Source organism: Protopterus annectens, chromosome 6.part0 (assembly GCF_019279795.1).
Source record: "Protopterus annectens isolate FY-2018-M chromosome 6.part0, PAN1.0, whole genome shotgun sequence".
NCBI lineage: Eukaryota > Metazoa > Chordata > Ceratodontiformes > Protopteridae > Protopterus > Protopterus annectens.
Window position 1 is genome coordinate 1,839,938,963 of NC_056737.1, and position 16,046 is coordinate 1,839,955,008.

The 16,046-nt window shown below is 42.0% G+C and overlaps 1 protein-coding gene across 4 annotated transcripts in view; it reads left to right on the plus strand.

Annotated features, from left to right (window-relative positions):
• Positions 1 to 16,046, plus strand: part of GLS (glutaminase) — a 1,896,678-nt gene that overhangs the window by 1,117,785 nt on the left and 762,847 nt on the right. For all 4 annotated transcript variants that reach the window (XM_044075192.1, XM_044075191.1, XM_044075190.1 and 1 more), the window contains exon 13: positions 12,856 to 12,987. In XM_044075192.1, coding sequence (XP_043931127.1) covers positions 12,856 to 12,987 — 132 coding nt within the window. The remainder of the gene's footprint in view (positions 1 to 12,855; positions 12,988 to 16,046) is intronic.

Genomic DNA, 16,046 nt, shown 5'->3' on the forward strand with positions numbered 1-16,046 from the left:
GGAAAACGACTCTGTGCATCAGGCGAAGTCCCTTGAGATTGTTTACGGAACCACATCTTTCCACCTTTCTTGCCTTTGGGGTAAGGCCTGGAAGGAGTAGAAAAACGGACTCCGACGGCAGAAAGGGTCTTGCCATCAGTCTCGCACCTAGTCAAGGTATCATTCTCTTCAGGTCCAAAGGGGCATGATCCATCAAGCGGGAGTTCGTGAAAGACGTCTTGAAGGGTCCAAAATTGCATAGCCGCATCCAGGCATGCCTACGTAAGGCCACACCTGTCCCTGCGGCTCTGCTCGCTCCATCAGCAGCGTAAGAAAGAAGGCGCATGGAGGAGTTGGTTATGGAATTAAGGGTAGCCAGCTGCGTGTTCATCTTATCTTGGAAACCCGCAGCTGTAGGGTCCTTTAACATTTCACTCGCTTCCTTGATCAAGTCCCTTTGAAGACGAAAGTAAAATGGCACAGGTAGTTCAGCGAACGCATGGTAAATGTCGCTGGCGAGAACATCCGCTTCCCGTACCTATCCATGGACCTAGATTCCTTGTTAGGTGGATGGACAGGTACTGAAGGATCAGCTAGCTCCTTCTTAGTGGCAGCAGCTACCACCATAGCATCCACAGAAACTCCTTTTGTTAAAACTGTTTGTCTGCTGGAGCTGTTATGAACTTGGAGGGTCTCCTGGGAGTGGGGTCCACTGAATCAGGAGCCGTCCATGCCTTCTTAGCAACCACCTGCATGAGGGGGTCGAGGGGGACACCCAGGAGGTGGAAGGGCGAGAGCCAACGCCTCAAGATACACAGATTCGTCCTCCGAAGGGTTGAGGGCTGGCCAATTTCCCCTCTGTTTCAGGATCTCCAGAATGTCTGCAAATGAGACATCTTCAGAAGGGGAACGGGGAAGCCTCAGAATGATCCAAATCTGTGTCTGGCGTGATGGACTCAGCTGAGTCAATGTGTTTCCTCTTACACTTCCTCTTCCTAGGGGCTCTTCTGCCAAATCAGGAGAGGCCTCGGAAGAGGATGAAATCCCACAGGGGGTTCCTGAGGAGCTGGCTCTCTGCGGTCCGGGATGAGGGAGTGAGTCGACTTAGCCTGAGGCACCATAGAGGGAGGGGCGGTCGGAGCCGACTGTGGAGTAGAGCCAGGCTCTAACACACTCCGCATGACCTCGAATGCACCCCTGTCAGGCAGAGCCAGAGGTCCCGCTCCGAAGCTAAGAACCCCCCTCGGCACCGACAGTGATGGCTCCGAGGCCGATGTCGGAGCCGAACTCACCAGCGCCGAAGCACCGAGAGGGAGAGGGGGGTCGGACAAGGGTCCGATGCCACTCACCCCCTTGGAGCCGACGAGGGAAGTCCGGCGCCGAGATTCTTCCAAGGAAGAAAGCGGAGCCGGCAGCGGGCCGAAGACAATTGTATCGGCTCCGGCGCTATCACAGTCTCGGTTCCGACACGACCCGGCTCCGCGCTCAAGAGAGTCGAAGGAGGAATATGTTGATGGACGGGGCAGGCATCGACTGATGAGTCGGGCTCTGAAGCATCTGGGCCAGTGCCTCGGACTTAAGTAGTCGACTCACTACCCTCTGAAGGTCATGATCCGACAGCCTCGATGACCTAGAGGAGTGAGATCTTTGGCTCCGTTCAGACAGCAGGGGAGATCCTGGAGCCGAATGAACGGAGCCAAGAGATGGTGACCTGGACCTCTTCCTAGTTGTCGGCTCCGAAGGTCTGGTCGGAGCCGACACGGAACTCTACTACCTCGGCTCCGGCGGAGCGAGGGGCCACAGAAACTGTGGACTGAGACTTATCGGCTCCAGCCGGAGCCGATGAAGGCAGAGGTTGAGAAACCTTAGGTCTCGGCTCAGTTGCGGAGCCGAAGACCTAGATGCCTTAGAGGGCTTCCCTGTTGAAACAGACAGGGAATCCTCTGGCTTGAGTAAGCCTCTGAGAATCAATTTATTCTTTCTTTCCTGCAGGACCCTGGGGCTGAAGCCATGGCACACAGCACAGGAGTCCTGCAGGTGCAAAGGCCCCAGACAGTAGACACAAGAAGTGTGAGCGTCTGTCAGAGACATTTTCTGACAGCACGCATCACACTTCTTGAATCCGGAGACCTTTGCTTCTTTAGACATTTTTTTCTTTTGAACAGGTGTACACAAACACACACACAAACACACTAGTTACACCCTGTCAAGTTAGGGAAGGAAAGGCCTGTAGGCCCAAGGGAAGAACCTAAGGTTCTTGAGGGAAAAAAACGGAAATTTTTAGAAGGGGATAAAATTTACTCTAAACTAAGGGAATTAAGTAAATATATTAAAATTAAAGGGGTTTTGAAAGACTAATCTCAACAAGAAAAGTTACTCACCAAGAACCGGTAGAAAAACCAACCTCGAAGCTGCAGCGGCAAACGAGATCTGAGGTAACTCTCGCCTAGCATTGTGGGATATAAGGGGAGCCTCGAGCCGGTGGAACCAACTCTCGAGCTTTTAGAGTGGCCGAGTCGGAGCCGAGGTCGGCTCCGAACCCATCCAGCAAGAATGAAGGCGAGATAGACAACTTAACATCAGTGGTTACACCCCAGGGATCCCACAATTGGCTCTGCTCCACAAAGGGACAGTTAGTTAATCAATGGGGTGGTGACAGCAGACACATTTTGGCTAGGCTGGTGAATGGCCTCTGACAATTAGGGGCATGTACCTACCGATGTACCTAGGAACCTATACATACAGTATCAACACATGCTGTTAGCTTAATTTACTGTTCAGGTGTTGACTTAAATTGTACCAATAGCTGTTGTGTGTGCAATAGTTGAGGGCTGCCTATGTAGGATGCACACAGTAGACCACCTATACATGACAGTTTACAGGTGGTCGTGTGTGTGTGCCATCCATTTTACTGTGTGTGCAGATGGAGAAGTGTGTCAGTCAGTAGGGGTCTACACTGTCAGTGTATGTGCTATACGTTCCCTCTTTGCCAAGGCATGGGCATATTGGGCACGCCTCCATCTGCCTACTGGGGCTGGCACTGGGTGTTCGTGGTCTGAATCCCTCTGTACCTGTGATGCCCTTGGCAATTGTGGTGGGCTGTGAGGGCCTTCACCATTATGTCCGTGCTGCAGCTGTTTCTGCAGGATCATATTATGTAGGATGGCATATACTATGAAGATGTGGGCACGCATGCCTGAAGAGTACTGCAGGGCTCCACCAGATATGTCCAAGCAATGGAACCGTGATTTCAGCATCCCAAACACATGCTCTATGATGATTCTGGTTTGTGCGTATGCCTCATTATGGCATTCTTGCATGGGTGTGTGTGCATTTCTGATGGGAGTCATCATCCACGGCTCCAGTGCATAGCCAGCATCCCTCAAGGTGGCCATATGGGATGTCCCCCCTGATAAATACCTGGTACAGCTGTGAGGCATGCCTGATGTGGGAGTCATGGTAGCTTCCAGGGCTGCCAGCACACACATCCGTGATAATGCTCTGGGCATTACACACGACCAGGCAGTTGATGGAGTGGTATTCCTTCCGGTTTATGTAGCTCCTACCATGTTCACTGGGTGGTGACTTGATATGTATGTGCATGCAGTCTATTGCACCCAGTACCTCCGGGTAGTCTGCCACATGGTGGAAGAGGCGCATATTGCTGGCCAACTCCTCCTGAGTTCGGGGGAAGTATATAATGCTCACTGGCATGTGGTAACATGGTATCCAGGAACTGGTGGAGTACCCTGGATGCTGATGCCTGTGAGATCCCCATGATGTCTCCAGTTGGCCTTTGAAAGGTATCTGTGGCTAGTATTCTCAAGCTTACACATACCTTTGTGTCCACTGGGATGGGTTCCCCTCTGTTGTTTCTGGCTCTGAGGTGTGGCCGGCACAGCTCAACGATTTGCTGTATGATGTCCCTGTCCACCCTGTAATGCTCTATCTCCAAATCATCTAGCCCCTGGTAGGTTACCCTTGGTCTGAACACTCTTCTCCTCCTCCAGGGCCTGAGGTGGTTGTCAGCATCATCCTCCACACCACCATCAGTCTCCAACACATTGTGATGAATCACAGCTATGGCAGCTCCCTAGAAGTACATTGTAAAAGTTTCCCGTCTGTTTACACCGATGGTGCAGTGTTTGGGAATACACGAGTGTGTGTGAGGTGCCTTCACACTTTATACTATTGTGGTTTGGAAACTGATGATGTCATAGGGTGTGTATGTACAATCAGAGTTGCAGGGTATCTTACTTATGTGTTTTACCGTAGGTACTGCTATTGTGGTGCCTTTGGTGTTGAATTACATTTAGCTGCCATGGATCACCTCTTGCCCTTGCCTTCACTTTTCATAACGATTCCCCTCCCATTGTCAGGCATGCATCCATCAGCCTGCTTTGTTGTTTTGTACTTTCCCAACACAGGATTGTGTTGCGAAATGTGTTCTATAGCCGATCTACTGCAGGTTTGCTTTGCTCTGCGGTGACCATTCTCTCTTCTTTGCAATCCGGCACCTCCCCTAGCCTGTTCTGCAGGTTGCTACTAGCAGCCTTGTTAGCTACCGTCAATGGCCCACTGTGAGTTAATAGGTGTTAATTACTCAGTTGTACTCCAATTACCCTACTACGGCATTTCTTTATTGTCTTCCCGTAACCTTCCTGTTTCAGCTGTGGTGCGCTCCGCGCGCAGCCGTTTACCGGGTTTCGAGCGCGTTGTCATCCACGTACACATGCACTTTCGGTCACCATGTGTGCTCTCAGCTAAGCAAAGCTATGGCTACATCCACACCCTTATCCTGCTGCTTTGCTTAGCAACGGGCAACCCAGATTAGCAATGCTCCAATATGTTTACAGCTACGGTGGCATACCTCACTGCTGATGTCATGTATACCTTCAGGCAAGGGAGCCCGCAGGATTTTTTGCAGGGGGGTGCAAACCCAGAGTCCCACCCATGCAGCCCCGCCCCCTCCGCCCACGCAGCACCCCACCCCACCCACGCAGCCATTCCAGTGTCCCATTACTTGGCTATTTCTCCCCATTTGTCATAGATACTGTTCGAATCTCTGTGTGCATACTGTTTTATGCTTTACTTCTACAATGATTACAGATATTTGGATTTCATTTACAACTTTTATTTCAAATTTTATAGCACAGACTGATAGACATTTACTAAACCTAAACAAAGCAATAGTCTTACAATGAAAACAGACAGCATTAAAACTTCTCTACCTTTGAGACCCACATTCACTGAAACAGCATTGAAACCCACATTCAAAGAAAATGCATCTGGTCAATGGCAGGGTAAGTTTACCTTTGGGCTGTTTTCAAATCATAGGCTCCTTGCACACATTTTTAGAACCATGCAAAAATTATTTGATTCACCTGTCTGACTGTATTAATTATACTATATAATAATTTAATTATATCCCTTGTATAATACAGCGCCACTTGCTAGAGTGTGTTTTAAAGTTATAGTTCTGAACATTTTTCCTTTAAGCAATGAAACAAATCATATGAACCAATAATGACAACCTGCCCAATTCAGAACATTTCAACCAGAAAGGGCCACTCAAACGTCTGTCATACAATCCACCAATATCAGTCAATATGCAGAATCTCTGCAGAAGTAAAAGTCATCTGAATAATTCCACATTAAAGAGATCTGAAACTAATGAAGAGGTTGTTGCTAGAAAACAACTTTATATTTCAGTATTTCATTTACAAATTCAGTGCCTGTTGCCCTTGAAGAATAAATTGCCTACGTTACATTAAAAGAAATGGTAAGCTGGTATATTGCAATATATTGCAATAGGGAATGGGTGGCAAGCTGAAAATAGGTTCATAGTTATTAGGTGTCTCATCCATAGGATGACATACTAAGGACTGCAGTACCATACCCCCTTAAAATACAAATGTACATGCTGTAGGAATAGAACCTACAGCCCTTTGCATCAAGATGCAAGTATGCTACCTGCTGTGTTAACACTGCTTTAAAATTCTATACCACAATAATGATATCATTTGCTAAACAAAACAGTTGCACATTTTAAGCAGACATAGCATGAGCAGCAATACCTTTGCTTCCCTTGAAGCTCACAATTCCTTGAAAAAGCACTTGAAAATAAATTCCACCTGCTAGATCTAACTAGGGTAGGGCATTTCTCTCTCTCTCTGACTCTGTCTGTCTCTCTCTCTCTCGCTCTCTCACACACATACCTCAATTTCTTAGTGCAAGAAATCTGGACAAAGCCTAAAATAATCAGGGACAGATTATAAATATTGCTTTCATGAACTTATAAAATTGCTCGAATAACAGGATGTGTGTTGGTGTGCATTTTCCTAAAGGATATGATGTCTAAAACTATTTAGCAACTTCAATCCTTTTTAGGAGGAATATGGGGCAAAAATCTGGACATTCTGCAAAAACCTGGACAGCTGAGGGGTATGCTACCTCCCTTAGAGACTTTGTCAAACTGTCCTCCTTTCCACATATTTTTAATCATTCCAGCCTTGACAATGTACATAAATAGATTTTGTCAAAGTTACAACAAATTTAAACTCTGTGTGACCTTGGTGTTTGTTTTTGACAGAAAGGTATAAAGGAACTCATAGCTGAATCTCTCTGTTTACACGTACTTTATCTTTGGATTATTTGCTTACTAATAAAAATATAACGAGGCATGGGTGTAGATGGGCATACTTATTATAGTGAAATTCCTACATTTTTTCTTATTGTCTTAGAAACTTTATAGTTCTAAGGTTTAGAATGGTTAGACCTGATTAAACTGTGTAGAGTACAAAATATACCTACCTGATAGAAATGCACCACTAAAATAACATTTTCATGGTTACAAGTGGCAATAGTTGAACATGTGTCCCTTTTTGAAGTTTTAAGGGCAGATGTTTGAGTATATTTTTAAGTGGTAGCTAGCTGGGTGGTGTATGGGCAAATTTATGATGTTTGAGCACAAAATATTGAATTCTGGCCACTCTGCTATATATACGCACATACATGTTTGAAGTTTGAACTAAATTTGTCTGTTAGTAAATTGCCTATGTCCAGGAATTTAAAATCATTTTCTATTATTTCTGTGCAGTGTTGCAAATTGTTTCTGAGGTTTCTAAGATAGTTAAAGAAGGCTTTCTAGTTACCTTCACCTAGTTGGTTATTTTTTTACCTCATATCTGGCTTTGATTGATTTGATCAGGGTAATGAGCTCCCTATTAAGTTTAGCAAGAGTGTCTTTAGCATCTTGAGAGTTAAATTTATTTTTGCAGGCAATATGTTTTCTTTTATTACAATCTGTTTATATTTGGGTTTGACTAAATGGAATTATTCTTAAATGTGGCTATCTATTTACTTCAGAGTGGGATAGATGGGTCTATGCAGCTATTTACATGTCCATAGGATTTGACAGTAAAGGAGTCCACATAATTCAGGCCATCGCTTAGTTTTAGTAGATTAACCTTAGCATAATCCCTGAAAGCAGAGGTATTGGAAGATGCTTTTGGCTTCAGTCTTCTAATGAATGTGACTGATTTGTGGTCCAGTTTAGCCAGGGAGGAAGTGGTAGTTGGTGGACACCGAAGTTGTCCCACATTGTTAAGGACCAAGTCCAGGATTTGATCACTCTTATTTTGGTACAGACTAACTGATCCAGATATCCTATATTGATGAAATCAAGAACTGTCTGGGAATACATACTCAAGGATATACAAGTTTCCCAGTTAATGGAGGAGTAGTTGATTGAAGTCTCCTAGAATAATGGCATTGGTTTAATGCATAGGAACACCATATTAGTTAGGTAGGAGATATGGACTGATGGGGTACATAGAGGGGGCGGACGTATAGTTAGGTATGACACCGTAAGGAGGTTTGTTAATGCTAAGTTGGATGCAGAGGAGTTCCACTTCATTATCTCACCTAGCAAGTCTGGAGATGAATTGTTATGAATATGTAGACACCATCACCCTTTTATCTAAAGTGGTAGGCCTGAACTTGTGACGGGTATTGAAATTCTGCATTAACGGAGTGCTGTCATCAGTCTTGAACTAGGTGTCTGTGATGATGCATATATAGATGTTTTCCAGGGGAAGAAGTGGATTTTTTAGCTTAGGCTCTGAAAAGGAAATTGGTTATTTCTAGTTCATGTAGCTATAAAATTCAGTATAAAAACTGTAAAGGTTTCTGAATGCAAACACACTATTTATTAAAGCAGCAGCATGGTAGGGAGTACTTCAGTACTAGATTATTCAATATGTTAATGATCAAAATGGAACTATAAATGTGTCCAATGAAAAGCAATCAATAGTCATCATAACTGCAGTGTATGTAGCTGCAGGCATACCAAGATTAAAAACTATATATTTTTTCAGACTAAGATACCAAACCATTATAATCAGAATACAATTGGGTTTCATCTCCCCATATTAGTGCTGGCTTCCTAACTTGCAAGTATCTATGAAACAAAAACATGGACAGCAGACACTTCAAAAGTAAAAAAGGAAAGAAAACAGTATGTTAGGCTAAATATACGTAATGTTATAGTAAATATTCTTAGACATCCTCTCAGCCTTGCATGAGTACCCAAGTAAACACAGATAACACTGACAATCTCTCAGACAACAGCCACATAGTTAAACTTTAAATCGGAAGATGCAAACCAACACAGTAGTAAGTTAACCCCCCTACAAATCATGCATCACAGCCATATGTACATAGCAACATAGCACAGAGGAACAGGTACTGCTGCATGTTATTACTCCACTAGCAGCCATCAGTCCTAGTAATGTCAGTTCAGTAAGCTTCTCAAGATGCAGTGCGTATCATCGGCTGTTCCAAAACTCCATACCACGCTACTACACCAAGATTGTTACTTTATTTACGCGGCTTTAAATATAAAGGTGCACTTCACCACATTCCCACTGCACGTTTACTCCACTGTTGTTGAATTTACAGATAATTTAGTTGAGGGGCATTTTTTTTTTAATTTGCTCAGTTGCTCCTGGTGTAATGTGCTTACAGGTGAAGAAAAGAGGAAGAAGATTATTCATAAAGCTATGGCACAATCCTTCTACTTTCCGTTCCCTGTTTAAAAGTAACCTGCACATCTGTTTGCATTTCTGAACTTGCTAATATAAAAATACCAGTAAAATCACAAATAAGGTGAGCATAGGTTACATAAGGCAGTGATGATCTTTGGGAATAGACAGTGCAACATGTATTATTTTTGTTAACACTTCCTTAACTTGTAGTGTAAACACTGATGGGGTCCTCATCTAAATTTATCACACAAAGGACATACTGATAACTTTAAGATAGGTAAAGATACTTAAGTAAATTTTCCCTAGTGCATGAGAAGATATCTACAAGTTCACATGGAGCCAGGTCAGAGATATAGCCTAGAGAGTGAGAGATGTGCTGTCTGTCTGGAAAAAAAGACAGCTAGCAGCAGTAGCTGACAGTGAAGAGACAGAGTTGATGTAACAGCAGTAGAAGCATTCACAATTAGCATCAGATACAGATCTGTGTGTCCTTAAAATGGTACAGCAAACCATGCCTAACCTCATTTTAGAGATAAAACATGAGGTGGGAGAGATGCAGAACTTTGACTGGATAAAAATTGTCAGGTTTATTCATAGATCCCCACTGCATATGATATTTGTTTATTTCCTAATATTGTACACAAGTCCATAGGTAAGTACTGGGTTAGCTACCCTTGAGGGCCATTTTAAGCCTAAACAGTTACCCTTTTTGTGCTCAAATTAACCTAACCCATTAAGAGACTGGTCTTACCCATCCCACGTTTCATAATTATGTATGACCCTAATGAGAATGATTGGAATCATACCATTGATAATTTGAAAGGATGCATGCATGGGATAAAGCATTTAGGAGTTATCTGTCCATCAGCTGAAATTGTAATACTTAAAAATAATAATTAGTAAGTACATTCTGAGTACATTATCCTTCAGATCCTCGTGTCACACCCATATTGGTGGGGTTGGGGGGAAACACACTCAGTTTTGCCTCCTAAGAACTACAAATGCAAACATATTATTTATGAGGGACAGCACAGTTCCTTATGCACTTTTGTTTACATATTATTTGAAAATGACTGTTCTCGTGGTTGCAACTTGAGTGAAGAAGCTATGCTTCTGAAATTAGACATTATGTTTCTCTGCCATGCTCGAGCAACTGAACGTCCCCTGCCTGTTTTGGATAAGTTGTCTGTTAAGCATGTACATACAAAGAGATGACAAAATGAGAGTTGTGGAAATATGGATGTAAGCATACATCTCAACCTCTTAGTCCAAGAAATATGGACAAAGTAAAAAATAATGGGTGACAAAGGCCCCAAAAATATATACAGATTTTAAACATTGCTCTTATCAACTTACAAAGTTTTTTTTTTTTTTTTTTAATAGGTTAAGAATTAGTATGCATTTTCTGATAGATATGAAGTTGGAAACTCAAATATCTATCATTATATAGTGAGTTCAATCTCAAGTTTTTTGCCAGAAAACCACAATTTTTATATGAGGAACAGATCAAAAATATGCGGCAAAAATTTGAAAAGCTGCGAGGTAAGAACAGTACTAGACAAATTAAATGCTAAGAAAGGCACTTTTGTTTTCTGAGTTCAAGATAAATGTGTCTGGGGTTCACAAACTTACGTGTAGTTTGACAATGGCTGATCAGGAAGTTATAACATGGGATTATACAGTTGCTGTCACGTCAGAAGCCGTATTTCTTAAGATAGGTGAGGATGTTGTATACCGAGCACAGATCACATTAGAAATATAGTGATTTTCAGTCAGTCAGATACATGTGACCACATATTCTATTTAAAAAATATTCAATGAAGGGAAAGAGTCAATTTTAACAGAATGTATTAACGTGTCAAGAACCTATATATAAACAACAAAGATAACTACTTAAATAGGTAATATCCTAATGTGATATAAAGAGATGAAGAGTCCATCCACATACACACACTTCTCAGCCTGCATAGCACTACAAATAAAACGGACCTTTCAGCCTGCATAGCATTACAAGTAAAACGGATCTCTCCGCCGGCATAGCATTACAAGTAAAACGGATCTCTCAGCCGCATAGCATTACAAGTAAAACGGACCTCTTAGCCTGCGTAGCACTACAAGTAAAACGGACCTCTCAGCCTGCATAGCAAAAGTACATAAATACAGACCTCTCAGCCTGTAACAAACGGAGCTTCCTTCCAGCACGTAAACGGAGTCTTGGGGAAAAAAATCTCTCCTTACTGTGACTCCGGCTTGATGTGGAATCGATTTCTGCGCACTTTGTGTTTGAATTTAACGTTAGTGTGCAATGAGCGGAAGATAAAGACTTAAAACATCAGTCGCACAGACGCAAAAGTATCTGTGTGACTGGATTTGAAGGGCTTTCTTAAAGAACACCCTAAAAAAAATTTTTTTTTTTAATTAAAAGACAATTCCAGGTGGGTGCAAGTGCACCTGGCTGCGGGTGCCCTTGCCTCCAGGCCACTCCTCTGTGTTGTACCGCTGCACCGTATGGTACATCCTTAGGCTGGCAGGACGTTTGCGATTCAGTATTACTTGCCTCATTTGCATGGCATTGACTACTAATTCATAGTTACCACTCCGAACACTGTCACAGACCCTTAGCAACCCTTTCACCTTGGTTGTGGTGTAGCATGCATACCATTGACTATTATGGCGAAATCATGATTTGTGTTACATTGCAATTTTATGACATCTGTATATATTTTCCTTGTGTTCCCGTTTGCGCACATATATATTTTCCTTGTGTTCCCGTTTGGGCACACATGCCCTGCAGTTGTACTGTGCGTTAGTGTGGCCATGACATTAAATGTTATTTTGTATGTGTTGTGCATGTTTTTTATGCCATTGGCTGTATATTTATCCACTGGCATATGTTAACTTTGTAATACGTAAGTTTGGTCCACTTTCATGGCTCCGATGTTCTGTTTGGAAAAATGTAAACCGTTTTTTTTTTTTTTTTGGTTTACATTTCTGTATGCTTATGCTACGCCTGCACCACTTCATGAATTGCTGTACCTTCATTTGCATGCTGCACTACTGCGCATGGGGTGATTAGCATACATGAGCCGAGAGCTGCGCAGATCTGGCATACTCTGGTAGTGCACGTGGAATTAGATCGTACCTGAATCGCTCAGCGGCCATATTTGGCTTTATACCACCTACGCTACGCCTGCACCTGGCGCAAGCTTCATGAATCCCGGGGTTGGTGTTTTTCTAAAGCCATAAGTCCTTTATGTTCTTTTTCTGTAATGCAAAGGCTCAACATCAAGGACAGGGATGTCTTGAAATCATTTTTCAGCAGGCAGTTTTTTGGTCAGTTTTAAGCATGTTATATCTCTCATAAATATATATTTTTTAACAACCCAAAACCCAGATAGAGGTAGAATATTATCTCAATTCAGTTTAAAATATGCATTTTAAATACTCCCATCTGTTTTATGCAATTCTGTATAGCTATGATTGGAAATATTGGTTAATGTAATGTAAAAATAGTTATAATTCACATAACACTAGCTAATGTTTAGCAGCTGTAGCAACTACGAAGCTAGAATTAGAACACCCATTTTAATGAAGGCTTTTTATGTATGTGAAGTGAATATTTTAATTAATTTAACAATGATTTTTTGTTTTTCTTTCTGCTGGAATTAGAGTACCCATGTAATAAAAGCTTTTTTATGTGCATAAAGTAAATATTCTAAATAATTGGAAAAATATTCCTTGATTTACTTTCCATTGGGTAACACTCCATTTTTACATTTGTAGAGAGCTTTTTGTTTTTCGATTTTAATGTGAAGTATAATTATTTTAGGTTGGTCTACCAGCAAAATCCGGAGTTTCTGGTGGTATCCTTCTTGTTGTTCCAAATGTAATGGGTATGATGTGCTGGTCTCCACCATTGGACAAGCTTGGGAACAGTGTACGAGGTATTCAGTTCTGTCAGGTAAGCAGCATGTAGCAGGACTGTATTTGCTATTGTCAGTTTCATTTCAATCCTCAGTCACTACAGCTGAGAAATATGACAGATTGAAAAGGCCAGATGCTCAAACTTCATATAAGAGTAGGGCATCATTGTTTTATTTTTGTTTCCGTCACTTTCGGTGGCAGATTGGGGAGATATCTAATATTCAAAAGAGGGCTTTATAGTTACTGGGCTACTGCCTCCCACAATCTGCTAGCAGTTCTCCCTTTTCAAGGATCATTACTGGACATGTTTGAGGCCAGTTCTCAAGATCAAAATTCTGTGCACCCCCACCCGAGCCCCAAAAATGCCATGCAGATTTTAAATAGTTCACGATCATGCCTCTCTTTTTTTGCATAAAAAAACAAGTGGTAGATCTTGAGTCTCATTTTCTTTCTCTCTCTCTCTCTCTCTCTCTCTCTTTTTCTTTCCCCCTCTAGAAGCTTATCTATCTCCTCAAGAAGGCGGCAAAATGACAGGATGATTAGACTCCAGGAGAGTTATAAGAAGAAGACTTGTGCTTCTTCCATTTTAGCATTTAGAGCTCTGGATTGCCAGTTTCATTTTTGGAAGCTCCAAAAATAAATCTTAAAGCAGACGTTGGAACATGGGTACCACAAAGGAGGAACCGAGGGTACCACTCAAGCAACTCATTCAAGTGGCTGTTCAACAGTGTAACATCAAATGTGTCTACAATGCAGTTGATTTACAATCTAGGCAGGCTGCCACAGGGTCATATCTAATACATACATGTTTCCAGTCACAGCTATTAGCAGAGGACATCAGGGTCAAGCTTCTGAATGCCCCTTTACCAGGAAGCTGCTGTTTAGTCTGCAAACTTAAGGGGTCTTGTGAACATGAAAGGAGAAAATGATGGCTACAATTGGATGTATGTCCCATTCTCTTCTGTATAAATATACTAAGAATTACTGTAACAAGCAGGACTCCTTTTAGAAAGAAAAAAAAAACACAAAAAGACCAACAGCCCAGAAAGGGGGGGGTCTAGTGTATTCATCAGAAAAAAAAATGGCCAGATGACACACACAGCAAGAAGGCCAACAAAATTTAGCCCCCACAAAATAATTATTCTGACTTAGCACAACCTGATCCTCTCTTCCCCCACCCAGTCCTACTACCCTTTACTAAACTTAGGAGAGAAATTTACAGCTTTCCTGGAGGAATATAGGGCAAGCAAGACAGACCGATACTAGTGATCATTGCAGTATGGCACTGTCTAGAGATCATATCAAAGCCTCTAGGCAAAGGAATACCAAAGGACCCACCAGACCAGTAGTTCTTTGCCATAGAATTGTCCTTAGGGGACTGGAACTCAAAACATTTTTACTCAAGGCTGTTCTTGTTTCTGAGAAAAGAAGGTGCATGGAAGCCCTTCTGTGCTTTTCCAAATTAAACAAGTTTTCTTAGAGCCCCCCCAAAATCAAAATGCTAACCCTCCAGGTTCTCCTTTGGTTACTAAGTCCCAAAGTATTTATGGTCACCATGGATTAAAAAAAAAAATATATATATATATATATATATATATATATATATATAAATATATATATATATATATATATTTATATCTATATGTATATATATATATTTATATATATATGTATATATATATATATATATATATATATATATAAATATATATATATAAATATATCTGCACATACCAATTTACAAATGGGACAGGAGATTACTAAGATTTGTAGCAGTGGGGTACTATTTCCAGTTCACCTACTTGCCTTATGGCTGGGCCCACTGTTTCAAGATTTTTCACCAAATTAATAATGCTGGTAATTGCTCATTGCATGACAAATGGCATACATATCTACTAGTACCATGACAATGGTCTCCTACAAGCCAGTGTCAGGCGAAGACCATGAAAACAATGCCCTTTCCCAACAATGCCTGCAAAATCTCAACTTTACCTTGGACCTTGTGGAAGTCGAGTACAACACTCTTTCCAAGAACAGTGTTCATGGGGGCTGTTCCAGACAAAGAATTTTCCAGTGTTCCTCCCTTAGGAGAAAGTACTCTTCCATTTTTTTACTTACATATATATTTTGATTTTTAACCTGGGTAAAGCAATGATCCTTTGAGAATCTATTTCTGGCTCAGTCATCTTTCAGCAAATGGAACAGAAATCTCTTTAAATGGCCAGAGATATCCTCGTTGTTGTAGAGCTCCTGATCACTGTCACACTAATGGTCTCATTGGCCCACAGGCATATAAGGAAAATCCAGTGGCATCCAAGGAACCTGTGAGATCAGCACTTGTAATCACTAAACAGCCCCTACCAGCTATATCATGCCTAAAAATAAAATTAGTCTGATGGTTCATAGTTGTCAAACAGAAAAAGGGCATGCCCTTCTGCCCCCAGCCCACAACCAGACTTGTTAGTACAGATGTTTTAGAGCAGGCTTGCAGGGGACATTCAGGCCTGAAAGTGCAGGGCAACATGATCCAAGTTAGAGTGCAGACTCCTCATAAACTTGTAAATGGTCCTAATGGGTTCCATGTATCCTGAAAATAGTCTTGGACTTACACCATGGTCATGTGGTACATCAATAAATGAATGAAAGATTACATGCCTACAAAACTGCAGGATAGGAATGAAAATACTGGGAGATGGCAGTAAGCCAAACTACCATATTAGTAGCAGTTTGTGTCCCAGCAAAATTAACTTAGGGGCAGACCAGATGAGCAGACACTTGCCAGACCCCCACAAGTGGGCACTACACAGGCAGGTTTTTTTCTTTCAAGTGCACAAAAATGGGAGCTGCCAGAGAAAGCTCTGTTTGCATCTCACAAGAATTTTTAGATCAGAAACTTTTCTTCCTGGTTCCTGAAGCAGAAGGCTAAGTGGTGGGTGCATTCCCTATCAGCTAGAAGTGGCAAGTTTGTGTATGCCTTACCACCCCCACTCTTGTTTTCATGGGTGATCCAGAAAATACTGGAGGAACAGCCAAAACATTATCTTGATTGCTGCTCTTTGAACAAAACACTGATTCTTAAACCTGTTGTTGATGGCC